Genomic DNA, 16,805 nt, shown 5'->3' on the forward strand with positions numbered 1-16,805 from the left:
TGGGATTAACGCATATAACAGGATTATTGAAAAGTGTACTGTATGTATTGCTTTTAATATCATCAGATGTCTTTTTTTTGTTACAGGTTTAAAAGTGTTTGATGTCATTATAAGTGTATTTCTTTCATTGTTTTCTTTCTTTTGATTTGCAGGGTGAGATTCTGAGAATATCAGCGAATAAATGCTGTCCGGAGTGTGCCTCTGGAGCAGGATCGTGTGAATATCAGGGAGAAATAGTTGGGGTAAGTTACAGTCTGATCACCACCCCCTACCCCTACCCCTCCCCCTCTCCCTCTCCCTCTCCCTCTCCCTCTCCCTCTCCCTCTCCCTTTCCCTTTCCCTTTCCCTTTCCCTTTCCCTTTCCCTTTCCTCCCCTCCTCCTCTTGTTCTTCTCAAACTTCATCCAAATTTTCAGATTAAGATCCTGATTGATTGATCAATCAATAGATCAGAAGAGTGTTTTTTTTAGATTAGACAAGTGCTATGGACAGGTACTTATTGGATTTTAAAGGGGATGTCCACCTCAACATTTTAATCAATGAGACTTAATGCAGAAAATCAGAGAAATGAGTCAGGAATGGAATTAATTCACTGAGTTCATTCATCAGAAAGGGTTTCTAATATTTGTGTGACAGCTTTTAAACAAAAAGGAATTTTGTATACCAAGGGTAATTAAGAAAGAATACAGTGATGACATTGTTTAGATCAGGTAAGATTCTCTATACAAATTTAGAACAGGGAGATGCATTTGTTAAATATGGGGAAATTTGATTCTGCTTTCGATTTTCCCTGGTTAATATGATAGTATTATTGTCAAAGGTTAATTTCCTTCATGTGGTTTTCATGTTCAGAAAGTACTTTTTGGAATAATGCACAACTTCCAAACATGTAAGTTGTAAATCTGCCTTCTAACTACATGTAGGCAATTTCAATGCTCCGTCTACCCGCTTCAAGAGAAATGTAGCTATTTAAATGTCCATTGGTGGTGGGGGCAGAGAACAATTCAGTTCTGGAAAGTTCAAAGGGAGCCTTTGAAAATGATGAAAAATGAAACAATGTATGAAGTGCTCTTGGGGGATCTTAATTTCTGTATAGAAATCTGACATACGCCATAAAAAAGTCCTGGAGAAATAAGGTGTTTTGCTTGGTAGGAGGAGAAAGAGGAGGAAGAGGAGGGCAAGAGAGGAGGAGGAGGAGATGGAGATGAAGATGGAGAGGGAGGGCTTCTAAATTATATGACTTTTAACTTTTGTAAGAAGTACAACATGTAAAGAAAAACTCATTTCTGCCCCCCCCCCTCAATATTTTGACTTTTTCTTGTTATCCCCTAATTGGTATGATATATTTATCAAGAACATATTGACATGGTTGGCCTACTTTCAAAATAAAACCTGATTATATCCATATTTTTGCCTAGTTACAAACCTCTAGACAGTGAAATGGTTTATGTCCCAATCACATCATGTGACTACCCTTAGTACCCTCTCCTTATAAATCATCTTGGTTTGTTCCATAGCAACATAATCAAATCATTTCTTTCTCTGCCAAAAGAGAAAAGGAGAACTGAACAGTCTTTGTACCCCTGTTCCTCCACATGCTTGTAATTTGTGGATTCAATTCTAAGATATGAATCTCCTCCTATTGTAGCAAAAACCTACCTGGAATGCAATTGAGAATTGTATGTTTATATGGGTGACAATGGCGACCATTTTTACTCTCAAATGAGGTAGATTTTTTTTTGGGGGGAGGTATGTTTGGATTTAAAAACCTAATTGCTGTTTTCTTCTCATTATGTTTTCAGTATTTATTGATTTTAAACCATGAAAATAACTTTGCCCGCAAGCAAATGATAGCAAACGTGAGTGGGGTGATCTAATTAGGAATATGGTATGTTACAACTTCATTCAAACAACGAACAAGAGAGAGAGAGAGAGAGAGAGAGAGAATCAGGGAGACAGACAGACAGAGAAAAAGAAAGAAAGAGACAGAGAAAATTGGAAGGGAAAAAAGAGGGGGAGATGAAAGGGAGGAAGAGAAGGAGGGAGAGATGATTTAATATTTCTTGAAATTTACCCTTACCCCTAGAAATAATTTCATTTGATATATTCAATTTTGTTGAGGCCTCTCTCAAGATTTTTTGATCCAAACATATTAAACTCATCACAGCTGACTACACCCAATTCTGTTCTTTCTAACAATATTATTCCTGCCCATATGGTCGCATCACCCTAGGCTAACCAATATGATGGCAAGATAATTGTATACTCATAGGCCTATTTATAGCATGTCACCAAGAGAAATTCAATTTCTGATGACAAGTCTTGTGCCCTGAACAAGTAGGGCTATTGGGTCAAAATATGACTTGGTAAGTGAACTTGTCAAAGCAAGACAGGTCCACTTTAAAAAAAAAATCTGCCTGGTTTGGGTAGTAAAGATGGATGATCAGGTGGGCCATGTTTCTCTTTTTAGATTCGCTTTATAAGTTTATAGGTTTAATGGAACTTTTTCTGTCGTACCTATTATATGGGGCATACTAATTAATGCTCATTCCCTGTCCAAGTATTTTTGGCAAAAATATTGGGCTTAGCCTTCATAATAGTACAGCTCATTATGAGCAAAAGTTTAAGGGAAAAGGTTCATTTTCTTTTGTTTGGACTGTTCTCTCTGTATATGTGTGTCTTTCTTATTTCATTTTCTTGTATTCTTATGCTTTCTCTATCTCTGTCTTGATATGGTACACTCTGACTCTTGTTTTCTGTCTTAATTGTTCTCTTAATTTCCCCTTTTCATCTTCATCATTCTATACCCCACTCTTATATCTCTCTTTCTATCTTCCTCTGTCCTCCTCTATTTCTCTCTGCCTCCTTGTTTTTTTGTTCTCTGTTCTTTTTCCTCCTTCCTCTTCTCTCTCTCTCTCTCTCTCTCTCTCTCTCTCTCTCTCTCTCTCTCTGTCTCTCAGTATGTCTGTCTCTCTCCCTCCCTCCCTCTATCTCTTTCTGTGTTTGTAGATACCTGTCAAGTCTATGAATAGTCTCTCTTGTCCCTCCTGGTAGCTAGTAACCTCACTGTTGATTTAGCTCCATCATGAGATATGTTTTCATATTTGATTTGACCAAATCCTCTTTTTAGCCTCCCAACTGTAGGGCAAGCCATAGGCTTCCCTTATACTATACCATATATCCCCCTTCTTCTTCTGGTAATCATACTGTTGTTCTAGCTCCATCATGAGATATGTTTTTCCTATTTGGTTTGACCAAATCCTCTTTTTAGCCACCCGACTGTAGGGTAAGCCATAGGCTACTTCTATGTTTTCTCTTCTTCTTACGGTAATCATACTGTTGTTCTAGCTCTAAAGTGAGATATGTTTTCATATTTTATTTGACCAAATCCTCTTTTTAGCCACTCAACTGTAGGGTAAGCCATAGGCTACTTTTATATATACCATATTTTGGTGTTTTCCTCTTGCTCATCTGGCAATGGTATTGTTGATCTAGCTCTATAGTGAGATACGTTTTCATATTTGATTTGACCAAATCCTCTACTGGCCTTCCAACTTTAAGATAAGCTTCAACCTCTCTTTCTACCTTAACATTTTTATGGTATGCTACTCTGCTTTTTCCCATGCTGGTGATCACATTGTTGATTCAGCTCCATGACGAGATAGATATGTTTTCATATCTTTATTTGACCAAGTGCTGGTTCGGGGCTCCTGTCAATGTTGTTAGCTCCTGTTTTCAGAGTTTGTTAATGCTAGTCAAACCAAAGTTGCTCAGAATTTTGTCAGTTCTGGGAATGTGTAACATTCACAAAAATTCATGAAAGAAGAAGAAGAATTGATTCTTTCTAACTAGTCATAATAAGATTATAAAACACATCAAATTATATTCAGGTGCTTACAGATACCATACATAATATATGGGCTTTAAAGCTAAAGTGTTACGTCAAAAGTGAATGATTACAAAGCATTTTCTAAGCGGGGGTTCTTGTTTCAATTCAAGCACAAATGATTGAAAGAGAGCAGGAGAGAAAATGACATTCATGACAACATCAAAGTCAAGCAGAGGGTATAAAGCAGAGCTCCCCCCCCCAACCCCCCCACTCCGGGGTCGAAGGGACCACATTGTTCCCCAAATCTCTGGTAACTGAGTACTTTTCACGCAACAAAGTCCGGCCCATATTACACAAAAATCTGGCTCGTATTGACTTTATGCACCAGAGATAGGGGGTGTTTTCAAAAGGAGGGAACATGCATACGCGTACCCTGAATAACACTGAGTGGGGGGGGGGGGGGGCGTGGCAGAGCTACTTTAAGAGTTTGCATTTTTAGAATGGCCATGGCCATGAAGTCAAGTATGTAAGGCTGCGTTCATGCTTAAATTTTGAAGGCAGAATGAGCGATCTGAAACGCTCATTGTAAACGCTCATCGTGATCGCAGTTCCACGATGTAGTGTTCATGCTTACTTCTCCAGGCAATTCTCCTTGGGTGGCCTTCAGCTGGATTCGCAAACCTGTGTGCGCATGCTACGTAGACCCACTAGAGGTCAGTGCGTTGACCCCATTTAAACGCGTTTACAAATTGTAAACGCATCTTTTTGTGAGTTTACGATCGGCGATCGTGATCGCCGTTTTTCGGTGATTCTACAAAAGTGAGCATGAACGCAAGCGTGTTTTAAACTAAACGTGTAACAGATGCCTGATTCTGGCCGTCAAAATCAAGCATGAACGCGCCCTAAGAGGGCCAAGGAAGAAAGATCAGCTAAATGTTGATGAACCATGGAAGAAGAGTATCAATTCTTTCCAGATGTCACCATACTATTACTAACATTCTTTTTTTTTTCTTCTAGTCATTTCAAGTTGGTGTTGATCATATTTGGAAACAATCTATTGAAATAAAATTGCTATGTTCATGTAGGAATAGTTGTTGCTGATCAGATTGGGAAAGTTGCATTTTAGATAGAGTGACTGAATAGTATCTTTGTTTATTTGTTCAGGTCCATATTATGATTTGAATCCCAATTTCTAGTGCAGTGCCTACACTTCTTGATCTCTCTTTTCTGACTTGTCTTTTTTGCTCTAATATATTCTTTATCTTTAACCCCCAATATTCTCTTGATTTTGTGTATTCTACATTCCCCTTGTACCGTTTTCAACCAAATCAACAATTGGAAGTGGTACTATATGTTTTTTCTTTTCTTTTTACTCTCATTGAAGCCTGCATGTAATTATCAAAGGTGCCATCAACATGCTTAAAATGCTTTATAACATTTTTCTGAAATATAAAAAATACATAGCAATAAGAAGTAATTATTTTCCTTTTCCCTTTCTCTTATTGCAGCATAATTCTCAGTGGAGCCCATCGCCTTGTTCAACATGCTACTGTATAAGTGGTCAGGTGACGTGTCGGAACCAAACCTGTCCCAGCATGCAGTGCAGAGCGGGTGAGGTGTTATACCAATCCGAGGGAGAGTGCTGTCCCAGCTGTATTAGATCAGGAAGTATGTTTTAGATGTTGGTGTTATTTTCTGTAAACTGGTATATTTTCATAATTATATGAGCACAACAACTATTTTCATTATCATCATTTTTATCATCATCTTCATCATCACAATCATTACCATCATCTTCATCATCAAAATCGTTATCATCATCATCACCATCATTGTCATCTTCATCTTTTTCATCACATTCATTGTCATCACCCTAATCGCCATCGTCATCATCATTACAACAATCATTGTCATTATCATCATCATAAACATCATCTTGATGATCGTCATCTCAATTATTTTCATCATCATTATTTTTGTCAGCACCATTATCTTCTTTATGATCAAGATCACCATCTTTGCTATCTTCATCGTCATTATCAACATCATCACCAGTACCACCACCACCTCCACCACCACCACCATCTCAATCATCGTTATCATCATCTTCATCATCAAAATTGTTATCATCACCATCATTGTCATCTTCATCTTTATCATCAAATTCATTGTCATCACCATCACCATCATCGTCATCATTATTACAACAATCATTGTCATTATCATCATCATAAACATCATCTTGATGATCATTATCTTCTTCATGATCATGATCACCATCTTTGCTATCATCATCATCGTCATCATCATCATCGTCGTAGTCATCATTATTCATCAATAATTTTTATCTTCAAAACAATAATTGTCATAATTTAAAATCACCACCACCACTACCATCCACTTCATCACCAACTTACAGGCGTTATCATTATCATCATTAGAAGTCTTGATCATTTTATCACCTTCGTAATCCTCATCATCTTCAACATTTTCAATTTGTAAAATGTATTTGTCATTGAAAATTGAAATTTAAGTGTAATATTGTACTAGTAGCATATAAAAGTGCATGAAATCAAACATGTAAAATCATATTGACTGGTATCATTTCTCACCCCTTTTGCAGGAACCTGTACTGATAGAGGGGTCAGCTATCATGACGGGGAACAGTGGTCACCAGTCAAATGTGCAAAGTGTGCATGTAATAATGGCCAGTCACAGTGCTACGTAGCAGATTGCCCAACATTAACTTGTTCTCAGGTAATTGTATATTCCAAATATTATTGTTTTTTTCTGGTGAAAAAAAGAGGGAGTAATGGTTTTAGGGTATGTTTGTGCTTTTAAAGAGTAGCAGTTCAAAACTTCCTAGTATTGTTACATGGAGAAGTTTCAACAGTTTTCTTCGTAAATGTACCCTGCAAGCCTACTGTGACTTGCTCCCATTTTTTCAATCTCAACTAGCTCTGCCATACCATTCTTTTTTCTTTTTCTGACCTTTTTGTATCAGTGTTGTAAGCAAGATGACACAATAACAGTTCTGCGAAGAGTTGTAATTTAACTTCATCATTTCTTGATATGTTGAACCTTTCAAACAAAATAACTTCTTGATTATTCCGAAAGAACACCATATTAAAAGCCACTTCATTTTGTCAAAGTACTAAATCATCAGACTTTTCTACAAAATTACATAGTGTTACAGAGAGCATATATTTCAAAATATTAGAAATTCACCCGTAAGAATAAATAATACAGATAAATCAAGATTAATAAGTTTGTTTTATTTACAAAGGGTATCTTTATTAGTATGAATAGTGCTCTTCTGGAAATCCCTGCATTGCAATATTATTATTCCCAGCATTGCTAGGTACCCATTTAATAAACCTGGGTCAAGAGGGACAACTGTAGGGAAAACGCCTTGTCCAAGGATGCAACCCCTTCACTAGGATCAAACCCAGGACCTCTGGTATGAGAGTCAAGAGCCTCTGCGATATCATCTTTGTTATTATTGTCTGAATCTTAGGAATAATATGATGAAACTTCTTTTTGTTTTCTCTCTGTCTGTCTGTCTGTCTACCCCCTCCAGGATGAAGAAGCAGTAGTCTCAGAAGGGAAGTGCTGTCCAGAGTGTGTGGGGCGATCATGTGTAGTAGATGGGGCTGTCTATCAGGTAGGTTATGAAAGTATATCAGGTGTTCTGTAAAATCTCTGATTGAAGTAAGAGGCAAGCGACGATCAACCCTTAACATATACAGCGAACAACTGAATTATTTATACCCTTATTAATTTTTGCACATATGAAATTAAGTTGATAAAATGATTATTGTTAAATGATTATTGTTTTTTTTTTTTTTTTTTTAGAATGTGACAAATTAAAGCTTAAATCTAACAGTATTCAACAAAGGCCCTAATTCAACCCATCCACCTTTCATTCTTGAGTTACAAAAAATACAAAAACGAATCAAATTTGTAAGGGTTTGGTGTGAATAATTTAGTTGTTAATCGTATAACAGTGAGATGCTATATTAAAAGAAGAATCAATCTTAAAATATAGTAGTGATGCAAGCACCAGAAAAACTTGCATAGCGAGGTGCCTCTTTTTGTTGTTGCCTGAATTAAATTATTGATCACTGTTTGTCGCCAAATTTTTCACTTTTATTGATATTCCATGATTTTAATTGTTTTTCACCCCTCTCTCTATCTCTCTCTCTCTCTCTCTCTGTCTCTCTTTCTCTCCCTCTTTCATTCTCTTCTACCAATCTAGGATGGTGCATCATGGAAGAGCGGGGTGTGTACCCACTGCCTCTGTAAAAGCGGTTCAGTCAGCTGTGTAGATGAGACTTGTGTGGACAACCTTCCCTGTGCACCTGTAAGTAGATCGAGGTCTCTCATTAATTAATCCATGAACTAAATTAATCTTCATTGATGAAGTCGTTAAATAGATTAGTGCTTTGAAATGTCATTGTATTTTCAAGGAGGCTCATAAAAACCTTTTTTAATTCCACTTTGTCAGCCTATTAGTAAATTAATGATGAAATTTATTAGAAATACTAATGTCATAATGTCCAATGGGTTTTTTCTAAATCGAAATATTGTTCCCAAATATATTTTTCAAAGGAATAGAAGTCAATATTAAAAGCATATGCATCTGTTTCAGTGGAAAGGATGTGACTTCACTGTGTTATTCCTTTCAAGAAATATAATAAAGTATTGGGAAATTCCCCAAGCAATTAATCAACCTGTACCTGGCCAAGAGTTGATCTGCGCTATCAGCTGTACCGTTATCATCCAGCAATGTAAAGAAACGTAAACAAAGTCCTAGGAACTCCCTTTCTCCGTAAACACGCACATGTAACCAGCCCTGTGACAGGTGCGAATTTACATCCATGCGGTCAGAAGAAATAAAATACTTCCAAATTTAATAGCCTGAACTATTAAGCTATCAATTTTACCATCTTTTTCAAGCAATTAGAGTACAAATTATTACTGAACTCTCTAAGTCTGTATGTAACATCGTTAGTAACAGGTGCCAAGTTTAAATCATGAGTGGAAAGGATATAGAATGTTTCCAAACCGAACGGAGGCCCTGCCCAAATCGATATCCATGCCGTGACTGCCTATAACTCCCCATTTCCTGCGTATGTATCATAATACACGAATTGCAGCATGTTATGTTTTTATTTTCCTTTATTTTTCTGAAGCCTGTTTGTTTCCCAGCCAGAAAAGGTAGAGGCCCAAGTATTATGGCATAATATGACAAAATGATTGAAGAATAACAATAACACATATACATGTAATTACCTGATTCAATGATTTGTCTCTAAGACCCTATTTTCCCAAGCCTTCCCAAAGATCACTCCATGGGGACAATTTGTTTTCAAGCTGTATTCAACGTCTTCCACTTTAACTGAATTCCTTAGTTAGATACTGAACCCAGCACTTTGCTTACCTGAACTCTAAAACTAACCTCAACCCTAAGCCCGACCCTAACCCTAACCTTAACCCTACATTTTGTGTATTAATTTTAGAGCAAATGTTTGATCATCTCTTCAGCAGGTCCCAGTTGTGCCTTTCATTCGTCCATACATGTATGTGAAAGCACTTTTTATATTGAAGACCGACCCGAGCAAAAGTGATCTCATTTTATGAGTTAGAGTGAAATTCTTCTTATTTGATGACTATGAATAAGAACACAAACCAAAATGCATTTATCTTTATTTTATTATTTACCATATTTGTCTTGTAAAGAGTTGCGATGGATCCAAATCAATCGCAAATCCTATAATCAATCGCAAGTTTGCAGTCTGCCATCTCTTATGTACATAGTTGTAATTGATATCAATTGCAAATAAGTTGCGATTGATATCAACTCTTTATAAGACGGGGCTATCACCTATTACCTTTTTAATTTGTATTTATTTTCAGGGAGAGAAAAGGATACGAAGAGATGTGCAGTGCTGTTCAGAATGTGTATCAACAGAAGGTAAACAAAATATACTGGGAAAAGACAACAATATATGGGGGCTGAGGAGGATTTGCACCAATAAATGTATTTAAATAATTTTTGTGAGTGGGTTCTAGCCCAGTTGAGCTTGTTCATAGATTTCAAAGATATGATTATGTTTTTCCTGGACTGATTAAACCTGATCTTTCAAAAATCATCAATAGTGAAGTGAATTCCTAGCTCTTTTGTGTTCTTCTTTTGAGCCATGCACTTGAAGCATGACATTTTAAGAGGATTTATGCAGATGCGATTTTTAGACAACATTTCTATGATTTGATGTTGTTTCTAACTTTTGAATAAAAAATATTTATACTATGTCCCTATAAAAGTATGGGATTAATGTGTGGTCTAATGAGATTTATTTGGAGATACACGTACAATAATACAGCTAGCTTACCTCGTTCCTTCAAATATACATATACATGTTCCAAGTAAATGTAAAACCAACTATATGATATAATACATGAATTTGAACGATTTTGAGTATTGAAACGCAATAAAATTTCATGTTCAAACTTTAGCATATTTTGTTCTTATTCACCTTATGTCACCATACTTGTCAGATTCAATTTCAAAATATGAAATTGAGAGAAAAAAGTCAATCAATCTCTCTGCTGATTAAACAAAATGGAAAAAAAGCTAAAACGACACCATTGACCTTTGACCTCTGATCTTTACGCAGCTACCTGCGAGGCTGATGGAGTACGGTGGTATACAGGTGACATGTGGAATGTTACGGACTGCGAGTTCTGTTTCTGCCAAGAGGGTCTGATAGCCTGCTATCCAGCAGAATGTGCCAGGACGGAATGCAGAGAGGTAGGTTCAGTAGTAATTACGATTTTACTGTAGTTAGTGTAGATTAGTTTAAGAGCAATAACATATTTTGTGATGTTTGATAACAATAAGTATTGTATGATGGTGATGGTCAGGTAAATGTGGTTTGAAAGAAATCTTCTCATCCTGACGACGGATAGTCACTGAGTCACGGAGAGCCACTTCTACCATCCATCCATCCTCTTCAACCAGCGCTATGGTTCTCCTTAGAACTATCAGCTAAGAAAGATAACCAAAAGTCTTTTTCAAGACTACACCAACAATCTTTTTCAAGACTACACCAACAGTCCTTTTCAGGACTACACACACTCAAGAAAGAAAGATTACCAAGAGTCCTTTTCAGGACTCCCCAATCCTCCCCCTCTCTCTGGTGCGACAGCAAGCCTACTGTACTTCTCATAATATTTGTATATTTGAGATACATGTACACGAACATTATGAGAGCAATTCTTTTATTTTCAGAATGAAAAGAGTAAGAAAGCTCAAAACAATTTTTGCTGTTGCCAGTACTTACCTGTCTCTTCAAATTGCTTGAATTTTAAATTGAAATGACTCACCATGAGGAATATAATGCAGAAGGGTAGGGGGAAAAAGCAAGGAGATACCACACAATTACAAAGAGAGCTTTATTCGGGATCATCTTTTCTGATGAATGAATTGATTGAACATAATGTAATGATTATACTCCCATGTAACAAATCTCTTTGAAAGCATGTGGTCATAGATCATTTAATCATTTGATCATATCATCGTAAAAGCCATCGGTAATGATCTGTTAGGGATCCCATTCACCAGACAAGTGCTGTAGGGCGAATCAGAGATGTATTGTTGTCGTCCGTATTCACAAACTTCTGTCTATTACTCACTCAATGACATTTTTGTAACAGACTGTTCTTTTCCTCTTCCTGGAGTGCCTGCTGGGGGGGAAGAGAGTGACAGAAGACAGACAGAAAGGGATGATAGAGAGATGGTTTGGAGGGAGAGAAGTAGAGAAGGAGAGAGAGAGAGAGACTTAGAGAGACTGAAAGAGGGAGAGAGAGGGGGATAGCTAATAAAGATGGGCATGGAGATAGTGAGGTGATAGGACAAAGAGAAGGAAAAAAGACAGAGGGATAGAAGAAAAGATAGAGGGCTAGAAGTAAAGAAGAAATACATATAGGAAATTTATAGATAGAAAAGGAAAGGATATATAAAGAGCAAATACTTATGTATGAGCAGAGAGTAAGAGGTGGAGAATGGGGAAGAGAGGGATAGGGCAGAAAGATGAATAAATCAAATATATGCTATGTATGGAAGGAGAAGAGAGAGAGAGAGGGAGAGAGAGAAGGGGGGGGGGGGTAAGATAGAGATTGATAGAAAAGAACAGGAATTATGATAAAGGGAAACAGAGGGCAGGAGATAAAGAGAAAAAAAGAGAATAGGGGTAACAGAGAGAGAGAGAGAGAGAGAGATTAAGATGGAGATTGATAGAGAAGAACAAGAATTATGATAGAGGGTAACACAGGGCAGGAGATAAAGAGGAAAGAGAGAACAGAGAGAGAGAGAATGGGGTAACAGAGAGAGAGAGAGAGAGAGAGAGAGAAAACCGTGGAGACTAGCCAACAAGATGATTCATTGAGAAACAAAACAGTTTCAACATGTCCTGCAAATTACAAATGGCCTTTTATTGAAAACTTCCTCAATATTTCCCATCATGAAAGGATCGTATTTTCGTTCAGAAGTCTTTTTGTAGCTGGCTTGATGCATGGTTACCCAGTATAAATAGCAGTCTTCACGAAGCTTCAAAAATCTTTGTCTAAATCAGCAAGAAATGATGAATCGGTGGGAATGACTCAGCACTGTGGTCAAGATATCTTGTGATTGCGGGGGAAACTAGATCATCTATCTACTATAACTTTATAAACTTTAATACATGTGTGCCTGTTATTTCGCATGCTACCCTTTTGAACTTGAAATTAGTGTGCATTGCTCACTCTTATTGTACCATGAGCATATATTGTGAAAGTTATTTTGCACTGATCATTATATTTCTTTATCTCTTATTATGAAGTAGAGAAGAATATTATTGTGAAACCTGTAGTTCACATTGTATGAGGGACCAGTTTTAAGTAAAAAAAACTTTGCTTTAGTGAGATTATTTTTGACTAGGAAGCCACTTCTAATTGATTCATGCAGTACATCAAACCAGATTAAAATATTTACTGTTCTATTTCTCAATCAATGGTCGATCTTTAAAGTGTAAGATTACTCAATACAGTCTTCCCCGGAAACAGTATGGTTCATCTTTTGTGGTTCCAACGTCATACATTTTGATCATGAAACACATCTAATACATGCATCTTTCGATGGTCTTTCTATTAGCACCTTTAATCACTCAGAGTTGAATAGTTTGAGGGAATATTACTTGTCTTAACATGGAAATAGCACTGAGTCATTGAATTATCAAAAACATCATATTTCCTTACCTGCTCTGACGTAATTGTGGAAGCCCCTTTAAATGAAGTTTCCGTAAAGTCACATGATTTTGACATCACTTCTCAGACGAGGATTCCCCTGAGCTTAATCTAATTTCCCTTGCGATTTTTACTGCCTCATATTTGCTTGATGAATCAAAACATTTGTACAGGGGGAAAAATGGTAATGTTACGTAGGAAGGAATGAGTCTCCCCTCCCCCCCCCCCCATATGCTAATAATTAAATGCATCAACGTCTGAATTGCATTTTGATGTTTTCATAATTTTATTTGTGTCTGTTTACCTGTGGTTTGGGGGTTACTATGGCGAGTAGGCCTCAATGATTGAAAGAAAACGGTGTGTAGACCCAAATGTAAATTGTTTATTTTACCCATTAAGAATGAAAATATATACAACTTGGAATATGATTTTCCTGGAACAGTGATCTGTAAATACAATTAATAACTAAATTATTCATACCCCTTTGTAAATTTTCTATCAACTTGTACAATTTATCATAAAATGCAATTTCAATTCTTTTAAATAATCAAAATACCTCCACAATTTTAATCCAGACTATTTTCTTTTGCCGCTCTTCTTTAACAGGGTGAGACGTTACTACACAAGCAAGGCCGATGCTGCCCAGAATGCCACATATCACAGGGATACTGCATACATAATAGGATAACATATTCAGTGAGTTTTAAACATTAATTAAAAAAATTGTTTAGTGTACCAGCTTAGTTAAATGTGCATATATGTGGTGGTAACGAATATAATGCTTCTGATGATATTGATAGTAGTGATGATGATTAGGAGGAGGAGCATGGGGAGGAGGAGGAGCAGAAGGAGAAGAGGAGAAGGATGGAAGAAGAGCAGGAGAGGGGAAATGAGAAAGAGGAATGATGAAGACGATGATGATGACGACGACGCCGACGACGATGATGATAATATTAGATGATGATGATGATGATGATGATGATGATGGCGATTATGATGATGATAAGGATGAGAGTGGTGGTAGTGGTGGTGATGATGAAGCTAATGATGAAGATGAGGTTATCGATGATGATGAATATAATAATGGTGATGATGATTGCAATGATGATAATTATAAATATAATGATGATGATAATGATAAATGCAATGATGGTAAAGATACTAATGATGGTGAAGATACTAATGATGGTGAAGATACTTATGATGGTGATCATAATGATTGCTGTAATAATCCATAAATAAACATTGTCATGTCACTCCCAACTATTTCAACCTCCCCCTTTTCACCGATTCCACCTGTCCTCCCTTCTCTAACAGGCTGATGAAACCTGGCAGCCTGATCCTTGCAGGACGTGTAACTGTATGGATGGGGCAGCCAGCTGCTTCAGGGTCGACTGCCCACCTTGCCCCGTCGGGACGGTGCCTCAGACCAACCCCCAGACGTGTTGCCCTCAGTGTGTTGTAGGTAAGAGCAAACATCCACTTGCCCCACTTGCCCCAGAGAGGCAAACGAAGTCGGCAATGCAAATCATAACTACACTGTATTTAGCTTTGAATTCTAAAGTAATAGGTGAAAGTGAACTAAGTATTGATGACAATTCATTGTCTTTGTTAATTATATTGTATTTTAACTAGTATTATTAGAAACAATTGTGAAAGAAATATGATATGTTTTTAATTGTAAATTGTCATGCAATTCAGCCCAGGCTGCAAAATGATGATATTAATAAACTGAACTGAAGTGTACATGTATCTCTGTAAGCGATTTGTACGGTATGAAATATGTTGTGTATGTCTTAATAACCAGCAATCAAAATTTTGGACTGTGTTTTATCAATTCATGCCGTTCCATCGGGACCAAAAAATAAGAAGTATTTTCACACCAGAAATTGATAATAATGATGATGGTAAAAAGTATAATGCTATAATATGTCTTGATGTATCAGCTACACATAAATGTAGGACAATTTATATAATTTGATATGGTTTAAAGTGACGATATTTACACCAAAGGTCCACTGATTGTATTTCTCCAATTACCTGTTTGCAGTGCAATGTCCTTTAGAATGTATGTCTTGTGATGGCACCGGCTGTACGTCATGTCGTCAGGGAAGACTTTTACAAGAGGGTCAGTGCGAGACGTCCTGTAGACCGGGCTACTTCAAGGCCTCTGAGACAGAATGCCAAGGTGAGAGGTCAAAAGGTTTAATAGGGGTCAATTTAAAACTCTAGAAATTCAGTCTACAGTTTTGTGTGCAGCCAATTTTTTTTTTTTAATTTGGTTTGTAATTTCAAATAGGATTACAGCCTGTAGACCAGGCTACTTCAAAGCATCAGAGACAGAGTGCGAAGGTGAGAGTTCAAGGGGTTAGGGATCGATTGGTGACTTTGGAAAGTCAGTCTACAGTTTGGTGGGCAGCCCAAAACAAAAAATTTATAAATTGTTGTTATTATTTCTAATTGGGTTATGGCCAGTAGACCTGGCTACTTAGCCTTGGCCTTGGATAAAGGGTGTGAAGGTGAGAGGTCAAGGGGTTAAGGGTCAATTTCAAAGTATTGCATTGTGGTTATAAAACTTATATGCAAAATCAGGCTTTTGAGAGTTTGGGTCAATGGCAAACCAGAATTTTAAAAAACATGCATAAATTTTTCTGGATTGGTATTTAGAAGTGAATATCACATAAACCCCTTTCTTCTTTCATTTCTCTTTGTAGTCTGCCACGAGAGTTGTTCCATGTGCTCCGGGGGAACCGAATACCACTGCACTGCATGCAGGGAAGGCGATCTGCTCAAGTGGGGACGCTGTGTCAGCGACTGCGGACCGAGCTTCTTCCAGTTTGATACGACATGTCAAGGTATTTAAAGCCCCGCTGTACTACTTGTAGCTACTTGCTCCCTCTATATAGGAAACGGTGCATAATCAGTGACCACTGGTCCCCCATGATCCTCTTTTCCTTATGTTAATTGAGAGCTGAGTTGATGAGATAACCACTTGAACAGTGACCTTGCACGTTGGTCTAATCCCTCCTTTAAACTAGTACAGATAAGCTTAAATGAATGTTAATATTGAAAAAATCACAATCTGCCTTCTACTTATAATACATGTACATGGTAATGCTGTTGCTTCATTAACTGTACATGCATTCAAAGAAGTGTATTATAAAAAGAAAACAATACACACAATAACAACAACAACAACTATAAAAACTACAAACCCAAATGAGTTAATGAGATAAGTAAATTTAATAATATCAAAACACTTTTTTTTTAAATTTCTGCCTTATTGCTTCATTTCGATAATGTTTTGCATTAGCAACTTTCCAGCTCAGGCGACTAAAACGTTATGAATATTAAACAGAACTGGCAGGAAAATTGTTGGGAATTTATATATAGGGTTATATTTTTATGTATAGGTTCATTGATTGCTAAATGTGCGTGTATGCTAAGAGTTATTTCTCTGATGAAATGTGACATATCACTGCTGGAAAATGTTATTTTACATTTAGAAAGGGTGTATGTCTGAAGGTTTTAAAGCAAAACATTGTCTACAGACGTACATGTAAATACACTTAAGCTCTTGGCCCTATCCAATGTTGCCAAAAACCTTTAATTGGTGTGGGGATTAATGAGTTTATCTAAAGTGGACATCGGTAGAACAATTATATACTACTCGATTTGTAGAAGTCAGTCCC

At 36.9% G+C, this 16,805-nt stretch overlaps 1 protein-coding gene across 1 annotated transcript in view; it reads left to right on the forward strand.

The window, feature by feature from the left end:
* Positions 1-16,805, forward strand: part of LOC581484 (extracellular matrix protein FRAS1) — an 83,600-nt gene that overhangs the window by 12,363 nt on the left and 54,432 nt on the right. Inside the window, exons 2-12 of the mRNA XM_030979140.1 lie at positions 153-242; positions 5,337-5,496; positions 6,452-6,585; positions 7,409-7,492; positions 8,087-8,191; positions 9,748-9,805; positions 10,509-10,642; positions 13,720-13,809; positions 14,431-14,578; positions 15,164-15,301; positions 15,828-15,968. Of these exons, the coding sequence (XP_030835000.1) occupies positions 5,424-5,496; positions 6,452-6,585; positions 7,409-7,492; positions 8,087-8,191; positions 9,748-9,805; positions 10,509-10,642; positions 13,720-13,809; positions 14,431-14,578; positions 15,164-15,301; positions 15,828-15,968 (1,105 nt within the window). The 5' untranslated portion in view covers positions 153-242; positions 5,337-5,423. The remainder of the gene's footprint in view (positions 1-152; positions 243-5,336; positions 5,497-6,451; positions 6,586-7,408; positions 7,493-8,086; positions 8,192-9,747; positions 9,806-10,508; positions 10,643-13,719; positions 13,810-14,430; positions 14,579-15,163; positions 15,302-15,827; positions 15,969-16,805) is intronic.

This window comes from Strongylocentrotus purpuratus, unplaced genomic scaffold (assembly GCF_000002235.5).
Source record: "Strongylocentrotus purpuratus isolate Spur 01 unplaced genomic scaffold, Spur_5.0 spur5_scaffold_10, whole genome shotgun sequence".
Classification (NCBI taxonomy): Eukaryota; Metazoa; Echinodermata; class Echinoidea; order Camarodonta; family Strongylocentrotidae; genus Strongylocentrotus; species Strongylocentrotus purpuratus.